This window comes from Serinus canaria, chromosome 6 (assembly GCF_022539315.1).
Source record: "Serinus canaria isolate serCan28SL12 chromosome 6, serCan2020, whole genome shotgun sequence".
Lineage (NCBI taxonomy): Eukaryota > Metazoa > Chordata > Aves > Passeriformes > Fringillidae > Serinus > Serinus canaria.
The window spans coordinates 18,236,672-18,255,504 of NC_066320.1; the positions used below are offsets into that span (position 1 = coordinate 18,236,672).

General features: G+C 40.8%; 1 protein-coding gene across 2 annotated transcripts; it reads left to right on the forward strand.

Annotated features, from left to right (window-relative positions):
- Positions 1-1,410: 1,410 nt before the first annotated feature.
- On the forward strand, positions 1,411-18,211 carry LOC103813938 (lipase member M-like). Of its 2 annotated transcripts, none has more exons than XM_050976557.1 (10): positions 1,411-2,141; positions 9,011-9,122; positions 10,532-10,649; positions 11,332-11,530; positions 12,040-12,149; positions 12,872-13,008; positions 13,501-13,647; positions 14,648-14,719; positions 16,222-16,293; positions 17,441-18,211. In XM_050976557.1, exons 2-10 carry the CDS (start codon positions 9,084-9,086, stop codon positions 17,672-17,674), a joined length of 1,128 nt encoding a protein of 375 aa, XP_050832514.1. In that variant the 5' UTR covers positions 1,411-2,141; positions 9,011-9,083; the 3' UTR covers positions 17,675-18,211. The 2 variants fall into 2 exon arrangements, with proteins under 2 accessions (XP_050832514.1, XP_009085569.1); XM_009087321.4 differs by lacking the exon at positions 1,411-2,141 and adding an exon at positions 7,450-7,603.
- The last annotated feature ends 622 nt before the right edge of the window (positions 18,212-18,833 follow it).

Consider the following 18,833-nt stretch of genomic DNA (forward strand, 5'->3'; position numbering starts at 1 on the left):
TAGCCAGTAGAATAGAATCTATTGTACCACTCTATAAAAACTGCATGGTTCTTTTGAATAAAGTCTTCTTTGCCTTTTCTACAATCCTGCCTCTCACCTGTTCCTGTCCTGACCTCAGCACAAGAGTAACAAAGGTCCTCCTCAATGTCCCTTGCTAGAACTTGGTATGGAGATATGGTTCACTTCTGCACAATCTGGAACAACCTCCAGGGTGCTGAACATGCCAGGTGAGAATTCACAGTACACAGAATGGTAATGATTCTTTCTACATACATGCCAAGATCCTTGGAGACTGGGAACTCCCATCCATTTTTGGGTGGATCCCATTTGCTCTGTACTGGTCTAATTTGAGTTCCTCCCTTGTTAAAAGTGAACCATGCACAGCCATGCAGAAAACAGCGGCACTAATTCAGGGTACCTCCTGATCCAACGCCTTCTGTGGAAGCAAAAGCTTTCTTATGTAACTAAAAAGGCAGGTATCCAGTATATGCATTACATACAAATTTGGCACTGTATGTTGCCCATAAGTTTAAGGGTGAGTCTGATTGCAGAAGTTCCATAATATCAGAATAACTAATTTATTAAAAGTACTTGTGCATGTCTTATTTGAAAATTATATTAGTCTAAAAAGATAATTCTGTTTTGCAATGGCACAATCCATTTTCAAAACATGAAGATGAGCAATCCAACAGAAGTATAGCAACATACACTGATTTTATTCAAAGGCTTAAGGGAGGATGGTTCAGTTGCCTTCCCTAGGAAACAATGTTCAGCAGATTATGCTGCCTCTGTGTTTGTCTGCATGTTCCCTGGTTTTCAGCATAGTCCTCCACAATATAATTAAGGCTTTGTTGTGTGATAACAAAAAGTTGATAAACTAGAAGAGAAAGATTGCAAGTGTTCTGACCAGTAAAGAATGCAGCATGATTAGGAAATTAGAAGAGGAAGAAGAAGAGCAATAGGTACCTTAAATATATGACTGGTTCCTGCAATCAACTGTAGGGTGCAAACTGACAGGAAACCAGAGTGGCCTCATCTAGTGCTCAGGAAATGATTTATTAAAGAAAGAAGAATTCTGATAGGATCAAATTAAAATTTTTACAGCATTGCTAACTGTAAGAATTTACCTACCTAAAATTTTGTTTAAATATTTCTTCCAGATATTTTCTTTTTCTCAAGGCAAAAAAAAAGTGACATTTTAATCTCCAGTAATCCATTCTCTAAAGTCTCTTTCAGTACAATTTATAATTAGGACATGATTTATGATTTATATAAAAAAGAAGTCTGACATCCCTTAGGGCACAAAGGGAAGGATTTCAGCCACAATATTCATATACTTATCTGAATATTTATTCAGATTAACAAGATTGCAGCTTAGAAACTGTTCAGACAAGTAGCAGGGACAGTTCGTGCACAAAGTCCTCCTAACTGGAGGTGCCAGCTGAAGCACAGAGAGGAAGCAAAAGCCCTGGAGATCAGAACTACTTGAGAAGACTGAATAACAGTGATGAGGGGCCCAATGTCCCAGTTGTTAGACGTGGACACCAGACACTTTTTTCAAGGTGTCGGGATGACCTGAGCAAGACTGTGGATACAACCAGTGCTGACTGATTTGGCTGGGCACTGCTGCATCAGGGAGATGTCAGCCCAGCCTTGCCAGCTGGCAAGTGCACAGGGGACAGTGCAAGGGGTACAGAGCCTGAAAGTGGTGCTGCCAGGGCCAGCTCTTAGCTGGTACCCCCGAGTGCTGCTCTGTAGGGCTGCTGCCAGCTCAGACCAGAATCAGCCTGAGGATCACCGCAACACAACTTTTTGGACAACGAAGACCTGACTAGTTGTCCTGTTGGTTTTCAAAAGGAAAATACAAATTACCAGCTTTTCAGACCTGTTCTCCTCTAATATTGGAGCTTCTCCCCTGCAGATTGACAGTCCCATCAGCAAAGAGGGACAGAGTGCTCTCTTACACAGGCTTTGGGAATGGACTGCTTTTCAGATGGCCACTACTATCTACTCCAGGGGGATGAAACACCCACAAGACCCCTCTGCAAACAGATCTTCCTGCCCCAAGACCCTTCACAAAATGCTTCCAAAGCAAAGAGATCATCCTGATCATCAAAATGACATGGATTCCTTTTGGGATGGTAAGAATTATGCCCTTGTCTGATACTGTTTGTCTTAGTGAAAGAGTACTCCGTTGTATAATGAAAACTTTTGGTGTCTAATGCAACATCCAGTGGAGCAGAGCTTGAAAGAGGTCCATAAGTTTCATTTGCTCCTCTGTGCAATGTTGTGGAACTATGTTGGCACTAACATTTTAGAAGTTGACTTCCTTCACGTAGCAAGAGTATGAAACATTTTGTTGACTTAAGTAAAATAGAACCTGTAGGTTCTTCATTTGGTTTGGAAAGTATCACTTTGGGGTCAGCAAGAAAATTTTGTCCTTATAAGGGAAAGTTGCCACTGAAAACACAGACTATATCTGATGAGCAGTTTTGCTATTTAAAGTGCATTTCTATAGCTAAGGTTAAAATACTTTGATAGTGTTCCTTTTCCCTTACAAGACTGCAAAACAGTATTCTGCATCCTAAGTACAAAATAATTACCTTAATTTTATCGTTACTGTATATTTCATTTTTCACCATTTATAGTAGATTATTTCATGTGGGAAAATTAATGTTGATGCTCAGAGCAAACCATTAGTTTGTATTGATATCTGTATCTTCACTTTTTAAAGATAATCTGTGAGTCAGCAAAACCTTTGCTGTTTCGAAAAAAATTCCTAATATGTATAAAGGTACAAGTGAAAAAATAAGTGCTTTACAATTTGGAAAGACAGGTCTATGACTATCTTACTTGCTGCCATAGCAGAAGCTTCCAGCAGTGTGTCCCAGTGGCCAAGAAGGTGGCCTGGTGGCCTGTATCAGGAACAGTGTGGCCAGCAGGAGCAGGGAGGTCACCCTTCCCCTGTACTCAGCACTGCTGAGGCCACCCCTTGAGTGCTGTGTCCAGCTCTGGCCCCTCAGTTGGGGAAGGATGTTGAGACGCTCGAGCACGTCCAGAGGAGGCAACGAGGCTGGAGAGGGCCTGGGAACACAAACCCTGTGAGGAACCACTGAGGGAGCTGGGGGTGGTCAGCCTGGGGAAAAGGAGACTCAGGAGTGACCCTAATGTTCCCTAGAACTCCCTGAAAGGTTGTAGTCAAGTGGGGTTGGTCTCTTTCTCCAGGCAAACATTGGCAGAACCAGAGGTCACAGTCTCAAGCTGTGCCAAGGGAAATATAGGTTGGATGTTAGGAAAAAGTTTTTTACAGAAAGAGTGAGAAAGTTCTGAAATGGCCTGCCCGGGGAAGTGGTGTAGTCATCATCCCTGGATGTGTTTAAAAAGATACTGGATATGGCATTCAGTGCCATGGTTTAGTTGAGGTGTTAGGGCACAGATGGGACTCAATGATCTTGAAGGTCTCTTCCAAACTAGTGATTATGTGTGATTCTGTGTGAAGTTAGGAGGAAGTTGGTTTTAATGCATAAAAAGAATGAAGAAACCATAATGGAGATGATTAATAATAAAATTCATATTTGGTGTGAATTTTCCAGCAGAAAGAAGGCAAGGAGAAAGGTGTTTATAGGAAGAGACACAGCCCACTCTGGGATGCTGCTAACTCAGCCCCCACTCAACCTGGTTACAGGCATGCAAAAATCCCAATTTGAATGGAGGACAGAGGTTTAGTGGTACTGTCTCTAACCTCCCCAGCACTTTCCTTCTTTCCCAGAGCAAACCTCTTACTTTAATTCTTAGGATTAAGAAAAACCAAAGCCCTTCTGCCCACAGTCCCTTTGACCCCTATAAATAGCTGGGTAGGTCCTGCTGATGGCAGCACAAAGCTGACCAGAGACTTTGTCAGTCTGGGCTTATCATGCTCACCAGGAGACTGCTGCACAGTGAGTGCAAGGTCTGCACAGTGCTCCTACTGGTCCTAGTTTTTCTGCCAGAGGATCTCAATTCACACTCCCAAGACTTTCATTTAGAAACAAGAACAAGAGAAATAAAGCATATGTAATTTTCAGCTTTCCACATGTGTTGGCAGATGTGTAAATTCCTTTCTTTTCTAAATATAGTTGATAGCATTGATTTCTGGTGTCTGTGGGAGTGAAGAGATACTGCTCTATACATTGCTATGAAATTAACAGAAGGATTAAAAAACAATTCTGCAGATTGTGAGGCAAATCAATTTTAACAATGCAAAGCTCATAAATTGCAACACAGACTTCATCCACCCTCGGAGGTGAAGAAGTCCTGGCTTGCAGACATTTCACAAACTTCAGCATCAGCCAGAAAGTACTGTAGAAATAATTGCTCTTATCGCAAGTTGTATCTCCCCTGGATAAGTTAGGCACAGGCTGGTGCTGAGCTTTTCATGTGGAAGCTGCCCCTTCTATGGGTGACTGGCACTTGAGCAGGAGGGCAACGCTGCCTGGGACATTTCCAGACAAGGCATCAGCAGTGTGAGCAGCACAGCCAGGCATGCAGCCCTCTCTGTCCCTCATGAGCCCTTCCTTTTGACACTTCTTAGCTTACCTTTGTCACAGGAAAGATTCATAATTATCCAAGTGCCAGTGCAGAGCTACTCACTCATAACTTACAAATACTCAGCCCAATACTGGTAAACCCCAAGCAAGTCCATTGACCTTAATGATGACCACCAGAAATATTTTTGTAGGCCTGACAGAGCTGAGAAGACTCTCTCCCCCAAGCAGTGCCTGTTCTCGTTAGTGCTTCTGCACCTCTGTGTGCGTGTAGGGACTCCCCCAAGAGCAGTTCCTTTGCTGTTTGGAGTGTGGGGTCCATTGCTGAATAGGGAGGGTCTGCCTTCACCCCCAAAATGGGCCTGTGCTGGGGGCCAACAGCACCCCAGCTGAGGCAATGGCATGGGGAGGGTGGCTGAGGGCAGTTGTTCTATGCTGTGGGAACCAGGTATTGTCCCAGGGATTCAGTGGAGAGCTCCCTACTAGATCCTATGCTTAGTTCTCAGTGTTTTTCTCACTCTCAGGAAGGAACTGTTTACACCATTATGAGATGAAATGTTTTTAAAGCCATATGAGTGCACAAGGGGATCCTTCTGGTTTTGCTGCTATGTGTTCCCTTGGAGACTCCTGGATGGCAGCTTCCACAAAAACAAGTCTGTCTCTCAATAGAGCATACCTCCCCTTAAAGGCCCTCCTTAACATACTTAAAATAGCCAAACATTCTGATAACTACGTTCACTAGCTGCATGAAGAAGCCAAAAGGACATATTTGATCCATGATGAACTGCTATATTCAGCTGTATAAAAATATCTTCCATTCCTAAGTAATTTCCAGAGCCAGGTCCAATTCCTGCAGCAGGAGGGAATGGGGAGAGCAAAGAGTTTACAGAAAACACAAAAATCCTAGGGATTATATTCTGTACATTGATGGGGGTTTTACCCATAAAAAGCACTGGAAAGAGTTGAGGCTTCATAAACTGAGCACGCAGTGAACAATTTATATAAAGGCACTTATTTATACAAGGGCACCTAGACTGACCAGTTTAAAGTTCATTTACATATGACCACACTTGTGAAGATGCAGCCACAACTCTGACAGCAACATCTCAGCCTTTAAGCATTTCCACTGAATTCCACACCTGATTATAGTGTGAGTAACTTCCCCTGAAACCTGATAATTTACAACAGAGTGTGCGTGCCTGGTTTTGAAATAATCAGCCCACACTAACCCTAGTTCACCTTCTTTGCCCATCTCAAACACTCACTTTAAACACATACTGCCTGCAAAGACTTTATCCAGTCATTTGCTATTATGCCATGTGTATGCAATGTTTTAGTGAGTTTTTTGTTATTGGAGCATTGTTTTGCATTAAAGAATGAAGCTGGCTTTGTTCACAGTGACTTAATAGCACATCTTAATGACTTAGAATAGCATGAGGTACTCAAAGGCAAGTACACATTTAAACAATTCACTCATGAAATTCTTGTCGAGCTTCAAAAGACACTGAGACTTTAGAAAGGCAGAGACCTGCTTTTGTTACAGGAAAGATGAAAGAACTTGGAGCATATAAAGGAAATAATGAGAAGATTCAAAAACATCCCATCCCGTGTGTAGAATCAATATTTGAAAACACTCCATGTTCTAAACCAGCTCTTTGAAAATCATTTCCTCTCCTTATTCGCTGCCAGAAACTGAACTCAGATGTTTCTATTTCTCTTTGAAAGCCTGATAACAAGTTTTGTAGGAACAGGTCTTCTCCTGAGATTTTCTTTCATATTTATTTCTGATCTGTAAATACTAAAGAAAATGACTTCTGAGGATATATTGAATATTTCTGCTCCTAACCACAGGCAGTACTGCGAGGAGAAACATGCAAGCTATAATATAAATAGAAATATCAAATTCTGCTCAAAACCTTGGTCAATGCTCTTCTCAGTGTTTAAGCTGATCTGTTCTATGTGGATGAACATTTTTTGTGAGACAGAAAGAATATTTGGAGGAATAAAAATTGGGAACTGAACAAGAAAGAATAATTAGTTTCAGGATTTAAAAATACTTGGAACATGCAGAATGAAAAACCCACCAACTTTATACCAGGGTACACAAATGGAAAAAAAAGGTCCTCACTCATACTTCTGCACAGCTTGTATTGCTGTAGGGAGGACACCACTCATGGTGGAACACAGCTGCACAGGGCTTGTCCTCCACAAAAAGAGGAGACTTAAAAAGATCACTGTCCTGAATACCTTAAAAAGGACCTGTCTGGGCTCTCTATCAGGCCTGGCTGATTCCCAGTGCTGAACCATTCTGGCCCACTCAGAGGATGCTTGAGACCACTGACACACGTGAGCCCATCTCAGCAATGATTTTTGAGTCCACACAGTTTACAGAAAAGCCTTCTCGTTTCATAACTATTCATTTAGGGAATATCCATTCAAATCTATGCCCATTTAAGAGGTGAAATATAAGTGGAGCAAAATCTCCTGAAACCACTCCAGCAACAAGGTAGAATTATGGAGCAGCAACCAAAGCATTAAAAAATAAAAGAAAAATATGTGCAGTAACATCTGTGGAGGTATCAGAGTTCCTTCCTTCCTTTCCAGATAACATGAGAAGCTGGAATTAGTAGGTTTTGGTAAAAGAGAAATTTGTTGCAAGTCTATTGACAATTTCATTAGGTATGATAAGGTATATCTTTGAATATATTTGTTTTCAAAATTCCTGATCCTTCTCTGCCACTCTACAGAGGCTGGTATTCTCCTTAAAAATCCAGCAATCTGTGATAGTAGAAGAGCCTTGTTATAGCTGTGGTGGCTAAGGAGCTGAATAGCATGAGGTTTGAGAATAAAAGGAGTCTCCCCTCTCTGGTTCTGCATAAGGGAAAAGCTGAAGTGATAGCAGAAGGAATGAGTAGTGAGAAAGAAACAGAGGCTTATTGTCAAGTTGCTGCATGATTGGGGGAAAAAACAGTGCATGACCATCCTTTCACTGCCAGCACCGCTTCCTAACAGCCAGGAATTGAGTTTTCATTCTTCTGTAGCTGCAGCTGCTCAGCCAAACACATGACTTTGGGCACAAGGTCAGTAATGCTTTGATTTATTTATGATCCAAAACCGGTGAAGCTTCATGGGAGCTGCAAAAGATGGTATGAAACCTGAGCTTGAGGAGTTATTTACTATTTGGGAACAAATGTATTTTGTGTGTTGTTTTGCTTGTAGGTAGGTGAAAGTATGGCATTTTCTCTCAAGAATCCTTGTGACTAAAGAGATTCAGGCCTGGCTCACCTAGCCTGAATTTAGTAACCCTGGGGTAGCTGAAGAGGTATGGGAACATGGCAAGTGAGAGAATCAGAAAGTGGTGAGTTTAAACCAAAAGAAAGGTTGTTAGCTCAGTAAAACAAAGGTCTCTAAATGTTCCTTTTTCTACAAAAGGAGCTATGCCTTTTCAACACACAGATTGTACCAGAATGCAGTGCTAGGCAGTTAGTGTATAAATTGTTGTTCTGTGAGAACTAAAAAACAAGCTATTCATATTATTTGGGGGAAAAATAATTTAAAAGTCTTCTTGAATAGGAAAACAATAAATGCAATAGATTTTTGGCTGAATCAGTCTGACTGAAAGATCTATCACAAGGACTACAGAAGTTTAGGTGTGGCCTCTGGGGGGTTATACAGTGTGGAGAATATGCTAATGCAAACACTTCATTTTCTTTGAGCCAAGACTATGTAGATCTTCACAGACAGTGCTATATGTGTGCCTCTAAACAGAATAGCTACCTCCCAGGGATTCTTTGTTCCTTTCTTGTTTAACTGGATCCTGGTCCCTGTAGCATTACATTTGGCAAAGTGTTCTTTTCCTCTATCCGTCCTCATCCTATGGAGTGGATAAATTCTGTCATTAAGCAGGTTTGCATAAATTTTGAAAATGTAAAGAACTGCTTTATTTAGGTTCCCAAGTTTTTAATTAAATGATAAATATTTAATTTTTTATTTGCAATTGTTTTTACTTTTTTCCACTAATTATCCAACAGCTTGGTTATCTCCACTTTGAAATCTTCACTGTGACAATGACTGATTTATTTACGAGTTACCCAATAACTCTGTTTCACAGAGGTAACCAGAAATGTTTCCAAATTCACCTACAGATCAAATGTATGGTATGGGAATGCAAGTGACCTACTTTTCAGAAAAATGAGTGAAATTCATTTCTCCAGAAGCTTTGCTCCTTTTCTTGGATTCATTGATACTTTTGCCTTGATCAAGAGCAGCATCCTCACCCAAACCTTAGCAGAGAGTCCAGGTTGCTCCCCAACGCCATCAGACAGGTGTTTGAAGTCAGCTTTGTTCCATTTAATTAACAAGTAGGGAGGACCAGACTGGCTTCATTCATTATTAAACAGCACTTTCCTCATAGAAAAGTACAGAATCTCTCTGGATTGCAAGTGCAGAGAAGGACTACTGACAGATTAATATATTGGATTTTGCAGGGAGAAGATATGGCTGTTTGTTGCTGTGATATATTTGTTTCAGGGAGTTGCTTATTCAGAAGAACTGAGAAGAATGCAGAGAGCTGTGGATCCTGAAGCCTTTATGAGTATTGTAAGTTGGTTGATGTGTCACTATAGGACACGAAAGAACTCAAGCACACACCGCTGTTCTCAAGGTGAAAAGGGGAAGTTTATTTTCTGACTCTCAACATTTATAGTTTTCCAAAAGTGACAGTGGATTGGAGGGTGACAGTGCCACCTCTCCAATGACACTGGACAAACTAACAGTCTATCAAATTTCTCCTCCTCTACAAAAGAATGCAAAACATCGAGTTATTTACAGAAAGTGTGTGAGAAAGTTCACTACAAAAATGTCAACATCAGGCTTAGAAAATCTTAAAAAATCAAGGCGCCATTGATGGAGTGACCCGAGGATGGAGGGTATGCATGACTAACAGCAGAGGGGTTCCCAAGTGTTAGAAATAACAGGGTAGATAAGCTGCCTTTATTTAACCCATCCTCTCTAGTCACTGTATGTACTACTGCTTTCTCTTCTATTCTCTTCTGCCTGCATGTGTAACAGCCCATCTTTTCTCTGGTAGAAAGTAAAGCAAATAGTAGATCTCCAGACCTGTTTTCCTTTTAAATATCAGTTATCAGCTTGCCATTGCTGGCACTGCCTGCCTAGCTGAAAGAATGACTATCTGGAATGACAGCATTTCATCAGCAATGAAGTCTGTAAACAACTAGTGGTGACCAGCAGAGACCAGAAATGGGCAGCTTTTCAGAAAAACACCTCTTGCCAAGGAAGCTTGTGTAGGCCTTTCATTGTTTGTTAAAATCTTGGAGGTTCTGTCCTGCAAGGCAAAACATATTGAGTAATTCTGAGTGCAAGTTATAAAAACCAATACTCTTTTGTAGCAAAACAGATGGAACGTTACAGGTCAAAAGTAATATTTACTTCAGAGCTTAAGATGGGCTGTTCTAGTTTCCCTTGCAACTGTGCAAATGCCTGATCTTTTTTTTTTTTTTTTTATTCCATAATGTAGTCAGCTTTTCAGCAGTGCTCACTGCATCTATGCTGTTCAGCAAACCACAGTTGTGAAGCTGTCTGGATTCCTCTGAAAGTAGTTTAATAAGCTAATCCCAGGCTGTATCAAAATCAGAAGCATTGAACCCACACAGCTCCTTGTCTCTGCCACACACCTCAGCTCATAAAGTCCTGCATTGAGCTTGTAGGAATTATTATATCACCAGAATGGAAGGGCTTGTGATGATTGTATGGCAGGAGTGCAATAGAGTTTTTATATGACATTTTTTAATTGGGTAGTAAAGCTCTAGATGCAGTATAAATAAAAAAGGAAATTTGTTGTTGCTTTAGGGTTACATACATTCAGATGCTTAATGTATGTAGGTTAAATCCCCAGCAGTACCTGCTTTCTAACATTTCTTCATTGTGACTGTCTTAAAATCTATGAAATGGACTTGTGCAAACAAATGCATTTGTACCTTCTCTCCTAGAATGAGCTCATTACTTACAAAGGGTACCCCAGTGAGGAGTATGAGGTGATGACAGAAGATGGCTATACCATTACCATTAACAGAATCCCTTATGGTACTCAGAATCAAGGAAGCCCAGGTACAGTTATTTAATATGACACAAAACCAGTCTAGATAAGGCATCTTCTCAAAAGAGACAACTCATATTTTTAAAACATCCAGCAAAACTTGTATACATGAGTGAAATTTTAGCAGAGTTCTGGCTGCCCTGAACAACCTGCAAGATCAACAGAATTAATGTCAAGCACCTGTTTATAATAAAAATCCACCATAGTATTAAGCATATGCATCCTAGTAAGGGTCGATAAGTAAAACTTTTTAAAAAATTAAAAATAGGATAAAGGTTGCCTAATCAACCTGTTTTGCAAAAGCTTTTCCAGCTTCTCATTTTGCTTTGCTTTTGCTTATACCTGGTTAATATCAGTGTCTGATTCATATTTTGGGTTAAGGAAATCTCTGAAAACAATGTCACACCTTCATCTCCCTATCAGTGCTGAGAATCTCCACCTGATGTGTCTGTCTGTACAAACAATGACCAGAGGGTGCCAAGTTAGTTTGCTGTTGTGTCAGACAGATCTTTCCATCAATTCTTTCGGAAGCTTAGAAGTTGTCTCTTACAGAAAGAGGGATTTTCTTCTTATGATTTGTTGATTCAGGAAAAAATCCTGGTATTGAATATGAGACAATAATGTCTCTGAACAACCAGGAAATGAAAAGATGAAAACAATTATAAACTGTTTTAGTTTTGCTTTATTTTTCAGCTTCAAGACCTGCTGTGTTTCTCCAGCATGGATTATTGGGAGATGCTCGTAACTGGGTCACAAACCTGCCCAACAACAGCTTGGGCTTCCTGCTAGCTGATGCTGGATTTGATGTTTGGATGGGAAATAGCAGAGGGAATCGCTGGTCAAGGAAACATCAGAAGTATTCCATTGATCAAGATGAATTCTGGGCTTTCAGGTAGACAGAACCACTGAAGGGGATATCCATTGCCCATCCTTACATATTTATTTCAGATGGCTGAATCAGGGATTGACAGATGCTACTTTTTAATAAGCATTCTTTACATTTGCTTTTGCTGAGGTGCCCCTATGAAAGCATGTGAACAGTAATAGTAATGGACACAACTTTAATTACTGCTTGATCAGGTTCTTCAAACTAGAGGCACAGCAGCAGAACAACTCAGAGGAACATGCCCAGGCCATCTCCAAGCCATTCCTCAGCCCTGGAGCCAGTTTTAGCAGCTCCTTTGAAACAGTAGCCTGTGTAATACAATAATCCAAAAAAAAAATCTTGAGTAGTATCTTCCATACCCACTGCCAGAAAAACAAAGAACTTAAAACCATTGAATTGTACTCTAAATCAGTCAGACTGTTTCTTTGCTGACAAACTATTAATAAAAATGTGAATTCAATTTAATGTCTGGGTTTTGATTTATGCATGCCTCTCTTTAAATCTCCTGCCTGCAGTTTTGATGAGATGGCAAAGTTTGATCTTCCAGCAGCAATAAATTTCATTTTGGAGAAAACAGGACAAGAGAAGTTGTACTATATTGGCTATTCACAAGGTACTACCATTGGTAAGTTACACACAAGAGAGGAATTCTTCCAGGAAACAGGAGTAAAATGTGATTTAAGATACTGAGTTACTGAATGTACTTGTAGTTTTGCTTAACTCTTTGTAGTTGTGAAATACTGTGTTAGTATAAGCAATTTTCAACATGTAGGCATTTAAAATGTATTATAAAGATAATGAAGTGTAATGGAACAAATGCACTGCTGCTGGAAACCTGTCAACTAAGAATTAATCTGGAAAATGTTGTGGGTGGGCCATGCAAATTGTTTTCATCCAAGATGCAAGGGTGTGCCCAACAGCAGCTGGTCAGTTCACCAAAATAAAGCAAACAGGAAGATGAGAGTACAGAAAGAGAAGCCGGCCAATTTGGACCAGATGTAGGCATGAAAAAAGAAAATACAAATTGGATTGACCAGAAGAAAAATGAATTTTCCTGCCAATAGCATATGAAATACATTAATGTACATCAGAAATGTACATCTATATTTAATCAAGTCTGGAAGAAAGGTGCAAAATATAGAAAGAAATTTCTCTGAATAGGGGAAATCTTCTACAAGCTGGTAACTTATGGAAAGGAGGGATTTCATACAAATCTAGGTTGGACCAAGTCTCTCAACAGCCAACAAGGTTACTTATAAATTGAAAGTGCAGAATGTATATTAATACTGAAAACAGTCTATTGTAAAAATATGGGGTTTTAACTGTTGTTTTTTTTTTTTTTTCCAGCTTTCATTGCATTTTCAACAATGCCAGAGCTGGCTCAAAAAATCAAACTCTACTTTGCGTTGGCACCTGTCACTGCTATTAAGTATGCTAAAGGCCCAGCAACAAAACTCCTCTACCTTCCTGAGAAAATGCTCAGGGTGTGTGATACCTTGGTTTCCCCTGTTTAACCATATACTTGTTTGTTCAGCTCTTAAAATGGATAAATAGAAAGTATGGGGCTTTGTGAAGTCGACTCATTTGCATGTGGGCAGGTTTACCTTGTGGTGAGAGTTCAGACAGGGCAATAAGAAAAGCTTTCAGTCCAAGGCAACACTGCAGCACAGGGACAGGTCAGCCAGAGAGGTACAAAGATGCAGATCCTGAAAGGTTTCCAGGATTCCTTCAGGCAAAGCCCCTGATATAAAAGCTTAAACTATGAATTGGAGTTAATTTAACGTATCTCTTCATTAAAAGTGATGTAACCCAGATTGAGTAATGCCCAAGCAGGCTGATGCAATGGAAAACCAAGTAATTTCTCACTTGTTTGTGGGAAGATCATCTGACAAATGGAGAAAAGGCGAGTGGGAACCACTGAAATTGATGGAGAAGTGTATACATTCCCACATTATTGTTACCTTTGTATTTCACAGGGTATGCTTGGCAACAGAGAATTCCTTCCCCAGACTGAGTGTCTCACAAGGATAATGGCCCCTGTCTGCAGCCACCAAGCTTTTGCCAGGCTTTGTAGAAGTGTCTTCTTCAATCTGGGTGGCTGTAACCTGAAAAACATTGATGCGGTGCGTATAACTTTTATCAGCTCTGCTGGGAGTTTAAGCTTATGCTCCTCAAATTCACCTTCTATCCTGTAGTGTGAATCCTGAATTTCTATCAGTAAGACATTGCAGGGAATGGTCCCCACTGCTGGACAGCAGTATCTGCTGATTGCCCTATCTCTAGCAGGGAACCCCTGCCTCTGCCCTCAGAAGAGCATCTGGCACCAGTTCTGCAGTTGAGAGCTGCTCAGAGCCCCCAGAATTCTGCAATCTGCTTTCTGACAGACCTCACCCAGGGCACCATATCCTAGTCCATACTGTGGCTACTGGTCTCATCAGAGATATTTCACATGCTGGCACACTGAAAAAGAAGAAATGAAAAGTCTACCTGCTCTATGTTTTCACTTTGCAACACAGAAAGGAGCACACATACTCCTCCTTGTCCTCGTTCTCCAAGCCTTGGGCCATCAGGGTAGGAGAGTGTTAGGACATACCTGGGCACCTCATGCTATGTGCAGCTGTAGGTCAGACCACCTGGGAGTCAAAACTTTGCTCTAGCATTTTTCAAAAAATGTTTCAGAAAGTTTTCACTGAGGGAGGATCCCACAGCAGTTTCCTAAGAATCCCCTGCACTAGTAGGGTGTGTTTTATTTCAAATATTTGTGCATCCATCAGGAAATTGTATTTCCCTTTGTTGTCCTGTCCCACAGTGATCCTCCCTCACACAAAGTGTGATACAGAATTCTGAAAAACACCACACAGATTGGGGTCTAAATTGCTTTCTATTCATTCCTTCTCACCTATAGATTCTTCTAATCATCCTGGAAAACACTCTGGTTAGGGATTGCTCTTTCAGTGCTATACCTAATCTGACATACACGTGAAGTTAATCTGAGGGAGCCTCCAATCATGGCACTCCAATTTCTGTTGGTTTAATTGATACATGACACTGCTGTAGCACATCTTTTGATGTATATCTGCATAGAAGGGAAGATGAGAATACTCACTGAATATTCTCTTTCAGAACCGAATCAACGTGTATATTGCCCAAACCTCTGCTGGAACTTCTGTGCAGAACATAGTCCACTGGAGTCAGGTATGAGAAATCCCCTGAAAGATAAGACAGGTACTCACCTTGAGCTGAGTAGAGAGATAAGAGATAACCAGCTGTGAAGCCATGGCCAGCTTCTTGGAAACACATGCAACTGGTGAATTGCAGCTGAAAAGTCAGTTCAGAACACTATTTTTCATTGCTCCATCTTTTGCCAGCAGGATAGAAATGCCCTGTGTGATACAGCTACATTTGAAGCCAACAATTTGAGTAAAAATGTGTAGGCTGGAAGTTGTGTGTGCAGGTGTACACATCACTCTTCTTATTGTGTATCTGGTACCTTTGATAAATGATGTCCACAGTTTGTAGGGAGTTTGCAATAAATTAGTCATGTTTCCAATGTGGTGTCAAGAAATGAGCAGGATTTAGGCTGCCACATAAATTGTCATATTTTACTATTAAAACCCTTGCAGTTTCTTCTCTCGCTTTCAAGGCTGTCAGTGTCTGGGCAGCAGTAGAACCATAAATAATAAATACTTTATTTAGTAGACTGGTTATATCCCTTACCTACAAGATACTGCCACAGTACCTCTTCAGCAGCAGTGCTGATGGGAGCTGCCTTTCTGTCTTTGGGCTCACACTCTGAGGATCCAAAGAGCTCCCTTGGAGGAGCCCCTGCAGGAAGGCAGCACCACGGGCTCTGGAGCAGCACTGGAAGCAGCTGTGAGCACACAAAACTTGCAGGAGTTTTTGTGCCCTTTTCAGCAAAGCAAACAGACAGATATGTCTGAGTGACAGCTGCACAGGCACTTACTCAAAATAAAATTATACTTTTGGCTGTGAGATTGCATTAGATAGCAGGTTTGAATAAAGTGCTTTTGTAACCATGACCTAGACCTTCTTCTGTAAAGAAAAAGAATTACAAGAGCAGAGTGGGGGGAGTTCTGCAAATTGACTCAGATGTAATGCAGCATCTAACCACAGACTACAAGCATAAACATGCAGAAGTAATACTCCTAAGTCTTTGTAGTCCTTCCTGTTATTACAGCAAAAGGAGCTAACAGAATTTCAATATTAAGATTCTGCTGAAGATGTCTCTCAGAGTAGGAGCAACCCATGCTGTAGGTAAAGCCAAGAAGGGGATGAACTAAAAATAGTAATTTCTGTATTCAAAATAGAGTGGGAAGAGAAAACATAAGATGGAGCCATTCACAGAGCTGAGTGTTGGCACCATGACTGTAAGAATAGGACAAGGCAGTAGCACTGAGGTGAACTTGCTGACAGCAGCTGTTAACAGCAATTTTACAAACTTGAACAAATGGTTTGCAAGGACATCCTTGGGTCTGTCTGCATAAAATGTGAATTTCTTTCGTTATGACAAAAACATCTGACTCTTTTCACTTTTTGACACTTCTAATTAATTTACTACTGGCTCTTTCATAGCTCTTAGAAGAACTGTTAGGGCTTTAGATTGGAGTCAGGGAAAGAACACACAAACTTCCCAAATGATGGCTTTATTACTACCCTTCTCTTGTTCATCCTCTTAGGCGGCCCGCTCAGGGAAGTTCCAAGCTTATGACTGGGGCAGTTCAAAGAAGAACATGGAAAAATACCAACAGGTATGCCTTGGTGAAGCAACTTTGGACAGCACAGAAACACACAGGAAGAGAGCAAGGACGTAGTAGGAGACACATGTTCAGAACAGAAGTAAATTAAAATATTATTGCTTTTCAGTTTGGAAGTCAACAGGGAAAGCATGCAAGCACTAGTGGCAATAATACATTTAATACAATTTAAAAACAAAGAGGGAGAGAGGAAGAGAAAACCTTTCTAACTACATTATCAATATGAATAAGACAAAATAAGGGCAGAAAAAATAGAAAATCATTTTGAGAAAGAAGAGTACACAGAAAATAATAATTAAAAAAACATCTTGCCTACTAGTGTAACTGAAACAGACGACAACATTAGGAATAGGAAAACTGGAAAACTAACACCCCTAGATTCTGGCAGCCAGAGACAAAAGGACTTTGTCCTCAAGCAGACCCTGAGGATCACCTTTTCCATTCAACAATCTAATCCCACCCTTGACCCTCCTAGCCTTTAGGTTTTCACAGCAGCATGTCATTACAAGTTCCATGTTTTAATGATGAATTGCATGAAACACAGCTTCCTTTGGTTTGCTTTGAATTTGCTTGCTCCTGGAAAGTCACGGGATGCCTTCTAGGTTTTGTGTTTGGGTTAATTACTTACAGTGCTCTGTCTTCATACCATTTGGGATTGTATAAACCTGTCTCCTGCCCTTGCTCCGGCGTCTCTTTCCCAAACACAGGAGTCCTAAGCTGCTTTCCCTCTCCTCCTACAGAAGCCATTCTATGATCCTTTTCATCCTTGTGAACAAACATGTTATGTTTTCTCTCTAGCCCATGTCTCCTGGGACTGAGCAGTACTTCAAAAGGACCAGGATGGGGGTTTATCCAGAGGCATCTTGACATCTCTGTCTAGTTTCAGGTTCCTGCCCTAAGATTCCCACTTGAGAGAGCAAAGACCCAACAATAACTCTCTGTCAGCTCAGGAGATGTTTTACTTTTGGTTGTGCTATCAGCTGAGTAGTCCCTGTGAGCACAGACAGAAAAGGCAAACAAGGGGACTTCCTTCCTCCTTGTTGTAGACACCTCTACTTGAAGCAGGGACAGAAGAAAGCCCCAGTTGAATGTTTAAAGTCGCTGTGCTCTCCTGGACACTCATTCCTGTACTGTTTTCCAGACTACCCCTCCTCTCTACAAGGTAGAAGAGATGACTGTACCAACCGCAGCGTGGACTGGGGGACGAGACCTGCTCGCAGATCCCAAGGATGCAGCCCTTTTACTGTCTAAAATCAAGAACCTTAGCTATCACAAGAAGATTCCTGAATGGGGACACCTGGATTTCATCTGGGGATTGGATGCACCTTTACATGTGTACAGTGAAATTATTGACCTGATGCAGAAATATCCTTAACCCATAACCAGAAGCCTTACCTGACTCGTTCAACAGCCCTTAGATTCACTAGGTGCAAAAACCCCCTTTTGTTGCATCTGGAGTCAGGGAAAGGGTTCCTCCTGCACACTGCATGTCACTCCAATGCCTTTTGTGTCCTGATAGTGCACTTCATGTTTTCTGGCAACCTTGTGGATCTGTAATACTTTTTCAATCGATACATCTTCAATTCTGCAATAACTGTACTTTGTTAATAGAAGACAGGGTTTGCTTCCAGCCTACTCTCCTCCCTAGACTGTAACAGTAATGAAAGCACTCCCTTTCTCTGGATACATTCTGTGATTTCTAGATGTTTTCCATTCTTTATATTATTGCTCAGTAATTGGGCTGGCAGTTATTTAAAGGCATATTGTAATCAAAATATTCTAACAGTTATGATATCGTATAATTTTATTATTAAGCAAGATTATTAAACAAAAAAGTGAGTTCATACAAAAAAAAAATCACCTCACTCCTGGAAAGAAGATGGTTTGTCTTTGTTTGAAACAGGAATGCTCCCTGTTTTCATGAGGAAGAGCAAGGGACACAAACAAACAGAAAACAGTAGACAGTATCATGGTCCAAGCATACACCTAGAAGCCGGGAAACGTGGCTTCAAGACCCACCCTGAAAAAGAGAAACCCTTACTGATTCACTCTTAATAATTTTGGCTACGGCAGCACTTCCATGGGACCATTTATTTCAAAGTTACACCAGCAGAAACCTCACGCCTCCTTCTATTTCATATGTAAGCTACTGGCTATCACAGAGCTAAGATGATCTAAACTTTGTCAAGGCTCTGAGCAGCCTCTTTGGAGTTTAAACACTAAAATGAAAAGTACCTAAACATTGTTAGAAAGAATTCATTATCTTCATCCCATGTAAATTTAGAGCACTTTGACCACTACTGGAAAGAGCTGCTTTCAAGACAGTGCTAAAGAATTATTCATCCTATTAATTCCTGCAGTAATTATGACTCTACCAATTTTGTTTCAAATAGGTAGTTGCTGCACAAAACCACTCAGCTGAAGGGTAACCTTTGTGGTTATTAGGTTACAGCATTATAGGTCACCATTCCTCCAAAACAAAGTTCCATTAGCTCCACTGTGGAAAGGAGCACTGTGCATTTAGGGGTTTCCTT

Coding starts and splice junctions, on each gene's coding strand:
- LOC103813938 (XM_009087321.4), top strand. Junction 14,720..16,221: donor ACATAGTCCACTGGAGTCAG/GTATGAGAAATC, acceptor TCATCCTCTTAG/GCGGCCCGCTCAGGGAAGTT. Junction 16,294..17,440: donor ACATGGAAAAATACCAACAG/GTATGCCTTGGT, acceptor ACTGTTTTCCAG/ACTACCCCTCCTCTCTACAA.